General features: G+C 33.9%; 1 protein-coding gene across 2 annotated transcripts in view; it reads right to left on the minus strand.

Moving 5' to 3' along the window:
• Window positions 1-15731, minus strand: part of LOC409928 (RNA polymerase II elongation factor Ell) — a 112813-nt gene that overhangs the window by 52968 nt on the left and 44114 nt on the right. For both annotated transcript variants that reach the window (XM_026441558.1, XM_393419.7), the window contains exon 2: window positions 15540-15587. In XM_026441558.1, coding sequence (XP_026297343.1) covers window positions 15540-15587 — 48 coding nt within the window. The remainder of the gene's footprint in view (window positions 1-15539; window positions 15588-15731) is intronic.

Here is a 15731-nt window from a genome sequence, read left to right on the forward strand (position 1 = left end):
CTTGCATATACGTGTGTGTGTGTGAATAGGGAAGCAAGATGATTTCCAGTGAATCTGGAAGTGGATGGGCGAGGGTACGATTAGTATTCTCGTATGAAACTCAGGTGTCATGGTATGTGATCGGTGGATGTTTGTTAAGTATAGGTGGACGAGATTAAAAGTTGATGAGATGTTGAGATTGAATAAACGAAGAGACTTCTTCTTCTTTTTTTTGTAGAACAAATGGAAATAAGATCGAACGAGTTGCTGTTAAGTGGTTGAATATAATTACACGTTCTCTCGTTTTATCTTATTTTCTTCTTGATTAATCGAGAGTTCACGATCGATGTAAATTATATTATTGATATTCTCTTTTATATTAATAATTTTTAAAAATAATTAATTATATCGGATATTTAATTATGAAATATATTATATAAATATTGAGATATTTTTAAATATAATTTTTATGTTCTTATTATTATTACTTATATTAGTTCCCTAAAAATTGGATTGAAAAATATTTCTTAACCTAATAAATATAATTAATCTAACGATAAATAATTAAAAGGATTCGGATTGAGAAACACTGGTGTACACAACAATTCAATCTTTTTGTTTATATTATCTAACCAAAGATCAAACAACAATCAGACCCAACCGGTTCACCCGATATTCGGATATTTATATAACAAAAACCGGTTTAAGTAATAGCTTCAACCCTATCATCTTAAAAAGACACCTAAGATTCCTTCCTAATTAATAAGCGCTATCATGTGCCAACCTTTCTAAAGATAGACACTGCCGCAATCTATTCAACGAACGAAAGTACGATTATTACTTATTAATAAACCCGATAACAGGAAGCTAACTAGTCCGTGAACACTCGTTAACGTTTATTTTCTATCCAACTCCCCCTCTCCCCACGATTCTCTCGAATTCTTTGCCCGCCAATTAGGATCGCATCTCGAACCCTATCGAACGGTTAATATTCATGGCTTGTGCCGCGTGTTGCATACTTGAAACGTCGAAGCAGTTTCCCGGGGAACTGAAGAAACAACGCGTTGAACCGTTATTCCATCATTTGTTGCGCTCAAATAAAATGTTCAAATATTGTTGTATTTCTAATAATTTTTCTGACATTAATTGAATTGCGACGATGAAAAAAAAAAAAAATTTGGAAACTCCAAGTAACTGCTTACTGCTCAACGCGTAATAAGACACGAGTTAAACTTTATTATTTATTTTTGTTGAGAATAATTACGCGATGTCGTAACACGCGATGTATAATAATAAAAGTGTTTTCACGTTATGCTAATATATGCTTGTCTCTCTGTTTGCAATGTGCTCTTTTATGTATCTCCTTCCTGCGTGAATCCACCCCTCGATGGCCTTGGATATTTCTGATCTCTCTGCTCCGCACTTGTCACGGTGAGTTGCAGATTACGATTTATGAGAACGATCGGCGGCGTAGAGGTTATGTTGTCGCGCCCAACGACAAAATGAGCGCAACAGGCTGAACACAGCCGGGGTGCATCGACCGCCATCAATCACCGCCAGCAATATCTTTGCAATTTTTTCTTCATCCCTATCGAAACTTTATCTTTACCCTTCTTCCATTTCCTCGATTAATTTTTATTTAGAATTTTTTGGACAAACAATTTTTATAATTCATTCTTTCGAAGTCTCCAAGTAATCCTAATTTTAGAGTTTTTTTTTATTCACTCTGGTATTCACTTCTGCTTTTCCAACTTCGTTTTCATGAAATTCTTCATCATACACACACCACTTCTTCGAAATTCAAATAACTTTCACTTGTACTTCTTGCAATGTTTACACACATATATCCCCCAACAAAGCATATATATATATATATATATATATATATATATAGGCACAAATCATTAGATAAACAGCAAAAGAATGAGAATTCTATCATCTTTAAACGGTAGTTCTTTAAACGAGCAACAGAAGATTAAACTACTATCGTCACGCGCGTGAAGAAATATGCGCTAATGATAACACGTGTGTGAATATAAATCAATTTAAAAAATATAAAGCGGTGTATATAATTTTGTGATTTTAAGACAACTCGAGCCCGTAAATCCTTGCCCAAGACGTCTCGTAGTTCGCTTATCGAGCGAAACCAAACCAATCCAAAAGCAAACTTGCGTCGTTATATTCTTTTTCAGAACATCTTCTTGCATCCTCGTATTCGCACGCTGCAACGCTTCTCGTATTTTAGTATTCATTCATAACATTACGAGACCGTAAAATTCACGAAGGAATCACTTACACGCGATAATTTATCGACGACTACCGGGGCTAAAGGTATTCGACGATCTCATTCTCAATGCTTGGATCTGAATTGAATGGATACTCGAACGGGTTGTCCCGATATACTCCAGCGTATTTATAAACGCAAGCAACAACAACAATTTAATAACGAATTAAATTTGTAATAGCATGACACGAGTTTAAATACGTGTAAAAAAAATTGGACAATCGTATGAAACGTTGCATTTGAACTTTACTTTATAACTTTTTTTTCTTTTCTTTCTCTCATTGATTTTTAGTTTCAACAAAATATAAATCTGATGAAATCGAAATTCAATTTTGATTTCACTATTTCGTAAGTGGTTCCATGCTCAGGTTTTTTTTTTTTATACAATATCTTTGCATTTATATACTTGATTATACGTATTGTCTTTATACAGGATAATAATATGGAGATACCTTTGAAGGATTCAAATAGAAATTCGAGACAAAATATATTGGTACACAAATAATACAGAAGAAAATGAAACGAGACATCTTCGTCGCATCATCGATTAACTTTTATGCTTTTTTACGATCGAATCTTTTAAAACTCTCCCACCAACACGTTGACACCCCCTTCCATACTTATATTTATAAATATTCGAGAACAAATATAGCAACTTTACTTATTCACAATTCAATCTCACGGAGACGATCTCATCGATCTCTCATACTCTTACGCGCGATGGACGGAATTTTCCAGCTGAAAATTCATCGAAATCACGAATCGAGAATGAAATCGAACGAGGCTGGAAACCGAAGCGGGACACGGCTCGAAGGAGCTGGACGATGATATCAGCCGGTCGAGGCTAATTTCGATGTGTATATCGCACACGAACAAGGGGGAATCCAGTTTTACAGGTTTCGGATCGTTCGGTGGAACCGTTCACGAGACCTGTATACGCACGGATAAAGATAAAGGGAGGGAGGGGGCTAGGCGTTCCAAATTGCAACTTGCAAATTCGCGCCCTATTCATGATTTGCAAGGACGGGAGGCGGCCGCGGAACGGGGTTAATTTAAGCACCAGTTTCCCTCCAAGAATTTATATTCCTCGAACGAATCGAGAAGAGCGAGAGGATTATCCACGCACGAGCCGAAAACAGGGGGTGGTTGGATAAGCCGATCAAACAACCGAGTGAATGAGAGTTGTTGTTGTACGGCCGTTGTCGTCGTAGACGGCTTTTCCATTAGGAGCGTTATCTCGCCGCGTTATGCTCCTAAGGGAATGGCCGGCATCGGGAACGGCAATTTTTTCCCCATCGGTAAATTGAAAATCGAACAACTCTCGGCGCGAAGAGATACCAAGTTCGCCGAGTTGGAAATTATAGGTTAGGTTTTTTGCCGATGTGGGAGGAGCACTTTCTAAAAGTAATTTTTCATAGATTTCGACGAGGGAGAGAATTTTGAAGAAAAATTTTTTGTACAGGAAATTTGAATTATTGATCGAATGGTGTAATTTTTAATTCTGATCTAGAAAACTAGAATTGTTGGCGAACTTTCGAAAAAAGGGAAAAAAATTTCGTGTAGGAAAAATTACAAAGTTTTACAAATGTTTGATGCTAAATTGTTAATGGTAGATCTTTATATTCAGAAGAATTCTAATGATTTAATAAAGTGATCGAATCTACGATCTATTAAAAAATTAGCCAAGATATAATATGTAAGATATAAAGGTGTGAAAAGTTTTTATTTGAATCACGAGTTATGTTAATATATCGTTTCTTATCGAACTTTCATATCGACACGTATAAATTTTATTTTATTTTTTCTTAACATAAAAATTTCTCTACTCGAACAATAATGCAACAACATGTTCGATGAATCATATCGAATGATTAAATAGGATTTACGTAATTAATTTCCAATTTACTCATTCCAACGACAATCGATTCTTAGAATCTCGAAACAATGTTCCTTTCGGACACCTTATCGGATACCTATCATTATCATGACGCGCGGACAAATTGCAAAATTACAATATCAACAACCACTTTCGTACTATACATATATGAAACAAAGATAATCGCGATCGCGATAATTCGAAATAATTAAATCAACAGTTAATCCGAAACATTTTTCTATTTAAGATTAATCGAAATAAAATTGACAAATTTATTATTCCATAAATCAGACATTGATGAGAGAAGAAATCGATGCACTTGTGGTATGCAAATAAAAAAAAAATAATATCTATTTAATTAGAGGAAATACAATTTACAAAAAAAAAAAAAAATATCTAGAAAATATAAAAAAAATTATAAAATTGTCGAAAGGCAGAAGAATTCGAAAGAAATCGCATTCCATTTTTCGCGTGTCAATCCCCGTTCCCATTTTCATGGAAATTTTTACACACCTTTATATCTCCTTTATATCCCTTTATTTCCGAACAGTTCGCGATATTATACACTCGGTCTTGAAGCAGGGACACATTTCTCATGCGGCTTGGCGAACTGGTAAGAGGGAACGCGTACAGCCTGGCAAAGGTCTTTGGAACCAGTTTTGCCAGACATCGCGGTTTGCCAGTTGAATTTTATTCGCCTGTTGACCAATTGAGACGGTGCTCGCCTTTCCCCCTCCCCTCTCCATCTCCTCCCCTTCCTTTTCGCCATTATGTTGTTTCATTTAACGTAATAATAAAAGTCGACGCGGTGAGAAAACCGATCGACGATTGGCCAACAACAAGATGACAATGTATTACCGCAACAGGGTAAACGAAGAAGATGATAAAAGTTGATGGATAAACGAGAGAGAAGAGATCGGTGGTAGTAAAAATCATCGTATCATCCTCCTTTTTTTTTTTTTTTATTCTTGATATTCTCATTCCTCACTCTCGGTATTTTAACATTTTTATTCCATCGAGTCACACTGGAAAAAACTACTTCATGCAACTTGATTATATAAAGGATGACCTTTGGAAAAGGCGGAATTTAAGAAGTCATCGACTTCTCATATATATATATATATATAATATTTGAGATATTCAGATAGAATTTAAATAAATCATTTTTAACCGAAAATTGAAATTTTCTTTTTTATGTTACATATGTTATTATTGTAACAAATTAAAAAAAAAAATCTCTGTTATTAATCCTCGAAATAATATAGCCGTCAGTTCTTTCTTCGTTGTCTTAGGTCAGCGATTCTTTCACATCAGAGGCAATAATATATGTGTGTGTGTGTGTGTGTTTTTTTCGAAAAAAATTCTAAGAGACAGAATTAATGAGAGATTAATATTCGTAATTCTCGTTTTAATAATGGTCAATACGGATACACGAAATCTGACGGAATCGGTGGTACCTTTCGATTAAAATTAAATATTAATTCCATAATAAAGTTACGAGCATCGGAAATTTCATTAAGAATTTCGGCCATTTCGGCCTGCAACGATCCGTGTAATATATATTATCTGAATTTTTATCGCGCATATTAAGTATTTTGCAAGAAGCTTGTCGATTATGAGTTCCCTAATTAATGCATGTTCCAGCATTCTCGAAGAGTTCAAAAGACGAGTTATAAAACTCGAGAACGGGATATAAAACGGGTGTGTGTGTGTGTGTGTGTGTGTGTGTGTGTGTGTGTGTGTACGTGTATTGAAGATTTGCTTCCTTTCTATCGTCGGCGAACCTGTTCAGTTTTGTCTTTAAATCAAAGGCGAAAGCAACAATTCGAAACGGTCAGAGAAAGCAAATTGTTCGTGCACCGTATATTGCGTCGATTTTATTTTACGACTACTAAAACATGTATATGTGTGTGTGTGTATGTATACACATATATATATATATATATATATATGATACGCGTTATCGTTTCGTGGACACGACATTAGATTAGATATATTGTTATTACTACGATACGAAAATATTAATGATGCATTTGGAAAACTATCAGGTGTGATAAAAGAAACTAATAAATTTTTCTTTTTTTTTCTTTTTAATCCATTTTTGCAGACAAGTTCGTATTTTCAAGTTAAAGAAAACTAGTCAGTATATATCTAGTAATTTAAATATAAGAACTTATTATTATTATTATTATTATATGAAAATATTATTGACATGTTTTCGAAACTGTCAGGTAAAGGCGACAAAAGAAATGCTTCGAATTTTTATTACTTGTTTATGCAGACAATAAATTTAAAAAGCAATTATTTATCATGTGTACATTTAAAACATAGTGTAATCAATAAGTTAAAAATCCACTCTTTCAAATGTATCGATTTTTATTTCGATGTTTACTTTAAAATTATTTAATTTTAAATTACGTTTTTATTACAAAGTTTCACGCATCAAAAATGATGTGATTGTGTGTATATCCCCGATAAAAAAATAAATAATACATTGTCCGTGAATTTATATAACTTTAGACCCGTCCCTGTTCAAACGGCTCAACTCCTCTATCTCTTTCCGGATTGGATGCAGAGAAATACAAAAAAAAAAAAAAAAAATAGAAGAGCTAGAAAAATCCCGGTAATTTCTTCGGAAGAGCAAAGATAATACATGCGAATGCACATGTGTAACGCGGAATATTATCGGGCACGTAACACAGGCCGCGTGAATGAACGATGAACGAAAAAGGGAGAGAAAATTAATGGCGAAGAGCGCAACACCCGCATATCGTCTGCGTATGCGTGCAAGGCCGCATACGATAAAGATACATACTCCTATATAAAATGTCCCGCATTCGACGCGGATCCTGTCGATGCCGACCGACCATCGTGATTCGTTACGCCGCGTTTCCATGCACTCTCGTGAACGCAACTGGAACGATGCTGGGATAGGGCAGTTTTCAAGACTAAATTTTACCACCATAAAAGGACGAAGAGAGAGGAATCGAATAAAGATCTTTCATTGATTTTGTATCCTTTTTAGAAGATTCAAAAATTTAATTTATTTTTTTTAAATTTAAAAAAAGGTATTTGCTTTAAAGTTGAATGTAATAATGATAATTAAAATGTTTTTCTTTTGGGAATAATCTCGATGTTGCATATAGAATATATAATAAGTATTATCAATTCTGGAAACTTTTTTGTTGATCGATTTTTGACATGATCTTTATTTTTCATGCTTATGCCATTCCTCTTTTCGTTCACACTTCTGATAACTCGTTACATTCGTAGATAAGAAAGTCTGAGATAATGGCAAATCATTTCTCATGATCGTAAAAGAGCAAAATAACCGAACAAGAAGCCGTTACGGCACAACTTTAATATAACTAATAACATTTCAATATTTGTTCTATTAGCTGAAAGATGACTATCAAAGATCCATTCGTCTGGGCTAGTTTAGCGTTAATACACGAAACACGCCAATTACTTTAAACTGACCCACTTTTTATTGTAGTACTTAGATTCGACTGTTGGAATAGCAAGTGGGTCATGCGTAAAAGTAACTGTTACAACAGCGTGTCATGAAATATCGCCTTAAGCAAAAGAAACGTGCGTTTCGTAGCGCGTGTGGAGTGTACGCTCCATGTGCGTGTGTACGATGCAAACATGCAGGGAGGAGGAGGAAGCAATCGCCGAGAGAAAAAGACAATAAAACGCACGGAGTGGAGTTTCCGGTTGCCACCGGATACAAAGGTGATTCCCGCTTCGCATTTTACTCTTTAATTCACAAGATTGACGAACGAACTGTTCCCACCGTAAAGAAAACTGGAATACTGTTACGCACGTCACAACGAGATCAATGAATCCTTTATAATAAATCCGAATTGAAAACGTTGAAAATTTCATATATCGTTGAATGGATCGATCAAATATGATAAAGAAAATAATAACAAGATTTGATCGATTATCCAGGAAAACATCGCCCGATCAAGATATACGATAAATTCATTTCCAGGAAGATTTAAATATGTTACATGAAATGTCGCCACGAGATGTGCGACGATCGATTATAGGAACGCGTTTCCAATCAAGTTTAAGCCACGTCCGAGAACATCATGATTTCCTGGTACAACGTGTTCTCGGTAGCAACCCGCGGCACTTTCGAAAAAAAAGCCAAAAGCCAACGTCTTGTGTCTTGACGTTTGTCGAGCGGAGCCAATAACGCGCTGTTTCTTGGATAAAATATACATACATAGCGGACTCGGTAAGAAACCGAGTGAAAGGCAACAATGTGAAGGTAAGCGTGCACAGGCATCTACGTATGCTAACCGTACACGTATATACGAAAGGCCGTTGCTATCGTTGAAATACGTAAGTATTTTTACACTGCGGTACAGCAGAGGCCGCGACCACGTGAAATTATATCCTCGACGAGGAACGTCAAAATGGGAAAGAGAACGACGTGCATTGGAACGAAGATAAATTCTGAAAGAGAGTACTGAAAGAGAGATGAAGAAGGAGAGAGTAGTTCGGGCGAAAGAGCAAGAGGAAAGGGAATGTATTCGAGCGAACGAGCGAAAAAGATTATCGCACACATAGACGTATTGTTATATATATATATATATAAAATTGTTGCTGTGGATATATGTATCACTGTGTACGTATTCGTATATATACACGAATAAATAGAAAATAACCGAATACAGATCGGTCAAGACACAGATCGATTCTTCCTGGATACGTCAGCCGCGACAAGGACATTTACTAATTGAGCGAATTATATTGATGTAATTACTCATGGTAAAATCCACGATGAAAAAAATACAAACGAAGAAAAAAACGGTATATATATTGAACTGTGTGCACGATGAATTCTTTGTTTGTGAATGTTTAACGTATCATAGATAATGGAAATGGCGTTTTTTGTTTAATGAAATGAAAAAAAAAAATTGATCTGACTTTTGTATATCACTTTTTCTTCTCCTTATATCTTGATATAAGTGTAATTAAAACTGATGATGATTATTTTACTTTCATACATATAATAATTGTGTGCGTGTCGTGTGAAAGTTTGTATAGTAAGTTTTTTACATCGCATAATATAGATAAAATTTCGCTTTTAGATTTTTCCTCGGCCATTCAATCTAATACTTTCTACACTCCCGAATTCCGACACGTGCACAAACCGCTTACACAACTATCAACTTCGTATATCTTTGATAATTTGACCATTGAATTATAGAACAACGAATAAATCTATTTTATTTTATGATTATTTCTTATTACCAATTCAGATAAAATATTGACACAATTAATTATTTTTTTATTTGACAGTAAATTAATACATTTTATTATATTAAAAGTAACTCGTATAATTCGTACAACATCTATAATCTTTAACGAGAAAAACGTACAGTCTCATCCGATAAAATATAAATTCAATCGATAAAAAATATCGAGAAGAGATAAGTTCAAGTGTTCTTTTAAAAACGATTTTATTAATATATCTTCTACTTCGAATCAGTTATATTTTCGAATAAAAAATTTGTCGTAAATTATCGTAGGATCTTAACATCGTATTTAAAAATCTAACCTAAAAAATTATTAAAAATATTTGTAAAAATATGAAGATACTTAAGTCAAATAATACTTTTATTAAGATATTATAAAACATATTTTATTATATAAAAACGTGATTTGAATGGCGAAATGTTAATTCACGTCCACGAAAAGAAACAAAGCCACGGACAAAGGCAAAATAGAAAAACCCCAGCGCTACACGCGATCCATGAGGACGCTAGAGCGCGCTGACGAGTGCACGTGGATGGCGTGTACTTGGCCTCTATTACGGACGCTGCAGCGCCACGTCTTCGTAACGGTCGTATTAACGAGCACCACTGACGATATAACGGCCTATAAATAAGTAAAAATCACAAGCTCGAAAATATCAAGATGTCACGGTCGATGGTTCATTCCGACGTCTGTTCGATTATATATTCTGTTGGGCGAAAATTTTTTTTTTACGAAATCAGGCGTTCAAGTGGCGTTCAAAACACTGCGAAAAAAAGAAAAAAAAAAGAATGCGTGGATAGAGAAAGAAAACGGGATTTCCAAAGACGAGGATCGTTGCTGAAAATAGCCATCGCGTGATAAAACCGTCGCGCAGAAAGAGGAAACGAGTGAAAAAATGTGTGGAAAAGAGACAAAGTTGACGACGTATTAGAGCGAAAGAAAACAGGGAAGGCTGTCGTGGATCGAGAAAATATAGATGCGGTTAATCCACGAACGGCCTCCACGTTGGCCCGAGATGACAACGGATTAAACTTGACGGATGTGTACATACGCGTTAAAGAGAGGGAGAGAGAAAAAGGAAGAAAGATTTAACTGGAATCTGCTCTGGCGCGAGGAAAATACACCCGGATGCGAGAGAGTGGCTGCGTTTAACAGCAGCTTCCTGGCGCACAAGCGTCCAGAGAGAGAGAAGCCGTGCAACTGGAAATCCCTTCGACCGTGTAATAACACCCGATATCCTGCGAGTTTGTTGATTTTTAAATTGTGCCCCTAGGTAGAGCGTTTGGGGTTTCGCGATAACCGTGCGAATTCGTTTGAAATAAAAAGCTTTGGGGCATTGAACATTTCTGTTTAATAGCAAGTTGACACAATTTCTGTGGTATCGAGTGATAAATTAATGGAATATTCAAAATAAATGATGTAAAAATTATTCATATCTATTTTCTCAGAAGAAAAATCTCTAATTCGAATGAATATATACGATTTTATAAAGATACGAAAGAAGGAAAACCAGATTTATGTAGATGATTTAGTGAAAATCTTTCCAATGAATAAATATTCGATGCGATTTTTCTTGGCGACTTGGATAACTACGTTACTACTTTCTATCCAGGTTCCGAGGATACCATAGCAAACATTGTGTAAATTAAGATAGCACGAATTAATCGAAACGAAAAAAATATAAATTCAATTTTTATTTTAAAGATATTTAGATATTGAAAGAAAGTACGTCTAAAAGTGGAAATGATCTATTAGAAAATAATTTTCTAGAAGCTTGAAACGAGAATGGCCCTAAGGTGTGCTTGTTTCGTTGCAGCAGGATGGCGAAAAGGTCAACATAGGCGCATCGATCTTTGGGAATCTTGCAGAGTGGAAGCCAGTCAAAGGTCAGGATAAAGCAAGCAGAGTAAATGCGGCTAAAGAGAATCAGTTATGTGAATGAAGCCTTAATAAAACAAGGCTACGGATGCTTTTATTTCTGCATCCATTATAAAGAGAAAACGGTATTCTTTTCAATCCTCGCAACAGGTGATTATTATTACTATTTCATTGTGTTCATCCACAAGATCCATTAGTTTCCAGCTTCGCTTGCTTTGATTCCTAGAAATATTATCCTATTACTATCTTAAATTATAGGATACATAAAAGATGAAATGGAAAGAAAGAAAGAACTTTGTATGCATGATGCTGAAAACTGGAAGTTTCGCTTCTATTATCTATATTCAGTTATCTGCTATGATGGTGTAATAAAAATTGAAAAAGTTTTTTTTATATTGCACGTTTAAGTGTTGGTTTTGAACAATGAAGAAAGATGTTTATTATTTAAATTTCCATTTAAAGATTATTCCTTTTTGCCTAAAATTAATCGATAATCTTGTATATTTTTACACAATTTAATGTATTTTTAAAAGAATAGAAAGAATAATATTATTACTTGAAATATTCATATTCATATTTATTTATTAAAAATTTAATCTTGAATTTCCTCAATATTTTTATTTTCAAATCAATCAATTCAGTTAAACATTAAACAATTAACGAATAAATATCTATCTAAAGAGAAAAGATTATCTCCATAAAAATCACTCTACGTAAAAATAAAACTTTGTTATTCAATAATCAACGATAAATCATCAACATCAAAGAATTTTTTTCTCATCACGAGGGCTTTCTTTGCTCGTTGTTCCCTCGAAGCAACGTCACGAAACGCCGCTTAATCGATGAGACAGTCTGCCACGCCCGAAAAGTCGAGCGCGACCGGACGAAGATGCGATCAGGTCGGTCACCTTCCTCCCTTCCTTCCCATAAGGAGAGGCGATTTCGAATCTGTGATTAACAACGGCTTCGTGAAAGGATACGACGTGGTCAGGAGCGTGCAACAGCTTTTACGAGTGGTGGCAAGGTTACTTTTTTTCGGCTCTGCATATATTATAATCGGCGTCTATCTGTTCATAAAACGGCACGGCAGACTTGTAAACGTTGGACCGGGCATTTTCGTATATTTATATCCCTTCAGACTTTTTTCAGGCTTAACTCCTAAATCTCCTACGTCTTTATGTACACCTTTTTTGGATGGATTCGTAGAAATCGAAAGGAAAGGGAAAAGGCTTCCCGAAGAAATTGGTTAAAAGTTACAATGGAAAATTAATTTCACTTATAACAAACATTCGATATTTTTAAAAAAAAGTGTCGGGAAAGTGGATATTGTGTCATTGACTATAAAGGAAAATAATATGAATAAATGTATTCATTCTAACAGGAAATGTAAAGTAATATTCATCTAAATGAATAAATGCAATATTCATTCATAAATTATTATTTATAAACGCATGCATAAGATTCATTTATATTTATGCATATATTTATTTTACTAGATAGATTAAAAAAAAAAAAAAGAAAAAAAAAACTGGCAACAACTCGATAAAGAGTATGCTGCATAATGCGTGTCTTAAAATTCATCGTTTACATTTAACAAGAAAATTATCCTGGATAATTTTTCAATTCACGAAGGAATAAACATAAAAATATTAATCATATTTTATTTGTCTTAAAAATCAATATCCTACAAACATGCTCAAATTTTTCCAAGTCTGATGAATCGGTTTCCAGTATTGAAATTATGATATAGGTAAATAGCATTTATGAGACACAACCGGTATCGTTATAAAATATATAAAAATATCGAATTACACGTTTTCTCTGAACTGAGAATTTCATTACTTTATTATGTTTCAGATTTTTTTTCATTGCAAGTATATATATGATGATCGATTAAATTATAAATAAATTTATACAATTTATATCAAATATTTATTAACTTAATTTCTTCAATATTTCCATTTATATGTTAATATATTTATATATCAAATTATCAAATCAAATGTTAGATTTCTAATCCGTAATTGATTCAATTTGAATTAACAATCGTACGTTTAATAGATTTCTAATTCTGACTTAAAAAATAATATTTCGATTTAATATTCTACGTTGAATCAAGAAAACGTCAAAAAAAAAAAAACACACATTTTACACAATCCCAGTTGCATATAAAACCGCAAAGAAATACTAAAAAAAAAAAAAAAAAATATATGCCAGAAGCAATCCGTCTCGAGCTAAGTTAAAAGATAATCCATTCCAAGATCATCGAGTTTCACAGGATCCCGGAACCAAAGACATCAAGAATCGATGCAACCTCGAAACACGATCTCTTTCAGCCTTCGAAAATCACGAGAATCGCGAAGGACCAAAGAAGAATCAGGCTGTCGACTTCACCGCCACGTTTGGCGATTATTCGAGAAAACGATCGAAATGATCAACGAATGAAACGAATCGACGAACGAACGGCACGGGAGAAAATGGTGTATAACCTTGCTCGAACGACCTCGATCGCCTTCACCGTAGTAGAAACCTTCGACGCTGTGGCTGGCCACGCCTACGGACACGCGCAGTATCGCCGCCGATCCTCCGATCCCGTGTCGAAATATTTTCACACGCATGTGCGTATATATGTGTGTATCTTGTAACAGGAGATCGTGCACGCGATCGATGATGTGTCACGCCTCTCACTCTCGCTGCTTTTTACAAAGGGATCTCTCGTAAGGAACCACCTGAACTACCTTTCGCCTTCCACATTTCCCTTATCCACTATCTTTCTTATAATATTCATGAAAAAAAGGGACGCAAACAATTTTTTTGCTTATTCGTTTCTGTTTGGATTTCTGTCGCATGTTATGTTAAATTTTCTTTCTCTTCTATATTTACATTTTGATTCATCATTGTTGTGACTGATATAATGAAAGATTATTTACGAGATTTATTTTATTTACACGTTTCTTCGTTTTAAATTATTACACACTCCATGTTCAATGAAAATCTTTCTCTGTTTTGTACGTATATGTGATATATAATAGCAAAGTCTTACCTATGATTTATTATAAATCGTAAAATAATTTTTATTCTGAAGCCTTATTTATCTATATATACACTTTCAAATTTTTCGATAATCTTCAAACTTTATTAATTAATGTATATATTCAGATTCGCATATCGATCCGCCTTACGAACATAACCTCACTCGTAGTTTTTTCTTGCCCACCACTCTTAATATCTTGCAGTTTTTCAATATGCTACGCGTGATGAATTTCAAAGCACTTATAATGAATTTCGAAGACATTCTCACGATCCAATACACAGAGGCAGAAAAATTTCCGAGAAAAGTTTAACGATCGCTAACGATGGTTCGCGGAAAACGCGCGGAAACTATGAGGAGTTTCATGTGTTGCGCAGCTGGCGCATGCGCTTGAGGACAATTTTTTTATTTCTAGTCTTGCAAATGTGATTACATGAACGCGGCTTTTTTTAAATCTCTGTAGTTTCTCGGAAGGATTACGATCTTGGATTTCATGAATTTTATAAGCTAAAAATTCTTCGATTTTCTATTAGAAATTTTAAAAAATTTTGATAGCTACTTTAAGTTTATTGTAATTCTAAACAGAAGTGAATCTATTGGTGTTTCAAATGTTGAAAAAAATTAGGATGATAATGATTTTTAATAGAATTTCGAATATATATGTAATATGATCATTCTAAGATTGGAATTACATTAAAATTTTTATCTTTTTGAAAAAAAATTGTACATACTTAAATAATATTAGAGAGAATGAATCAAACGTATTGCAAAATATCACATTAGATATTTATTATAAAAGAAGAAAAATATTTCTTTTTTTAAATTTATAAAAGATAACGTTTATACAGATGTTTTTAAACTACTTGCGAAATTTGTTCAAAATCATTTATCTGTCCGATTTACGACATTAAACACGATAAACCGAGGCATAAATGACTAAGATAACCTTCCTAAAAGCGAATTAAAAATATTTATATTATCGCTTAATAAATATTTGATAAATATCGTTCGTGTTTCGTTTAGGTAACAAATCGTAACAAAAAAAAAAACAATATTCACGGTTGATTTATATGATTGGTCGTGGATTGATAGATAGATAACCGATAAATTTTGTAATCTTTCGTATGATATCGATCGTGATTACAATCGAACAAAGAGAAATAACGAAAACTTCGCATAATCGAATATATAAATAATGAAAAGTAATATTCACTTACCCCTTCATTTCCTAGGAACTGTATAGTAGGGTTCTGGCTGGTCTTATTCTACAAACAAAAAAGAAAATGAATAATTTAATTAATTATTAATTACGTTTTCAAAAATGAATAATTTTGCATTACAATTTTTATTCAAGTAAAATTTAAATACATAAGATGTTTTGTGAAATATCTGTAGTAATGAATAATGGC

Source organism: Apis mellifera, linkage group LG6 (genome assembly GCF_003254395.2).
Source record: "Apis mellifera strain DH4 linkage group LG6, Amel_HAv3.1, whole genome shotgun sequence".
Classification (NCBI taxonomy): Eukaryota; Metazoa; Arthropoda; class Insecta; order Hymenoptera; family Apidae; genus Apis; species Apis mellifera.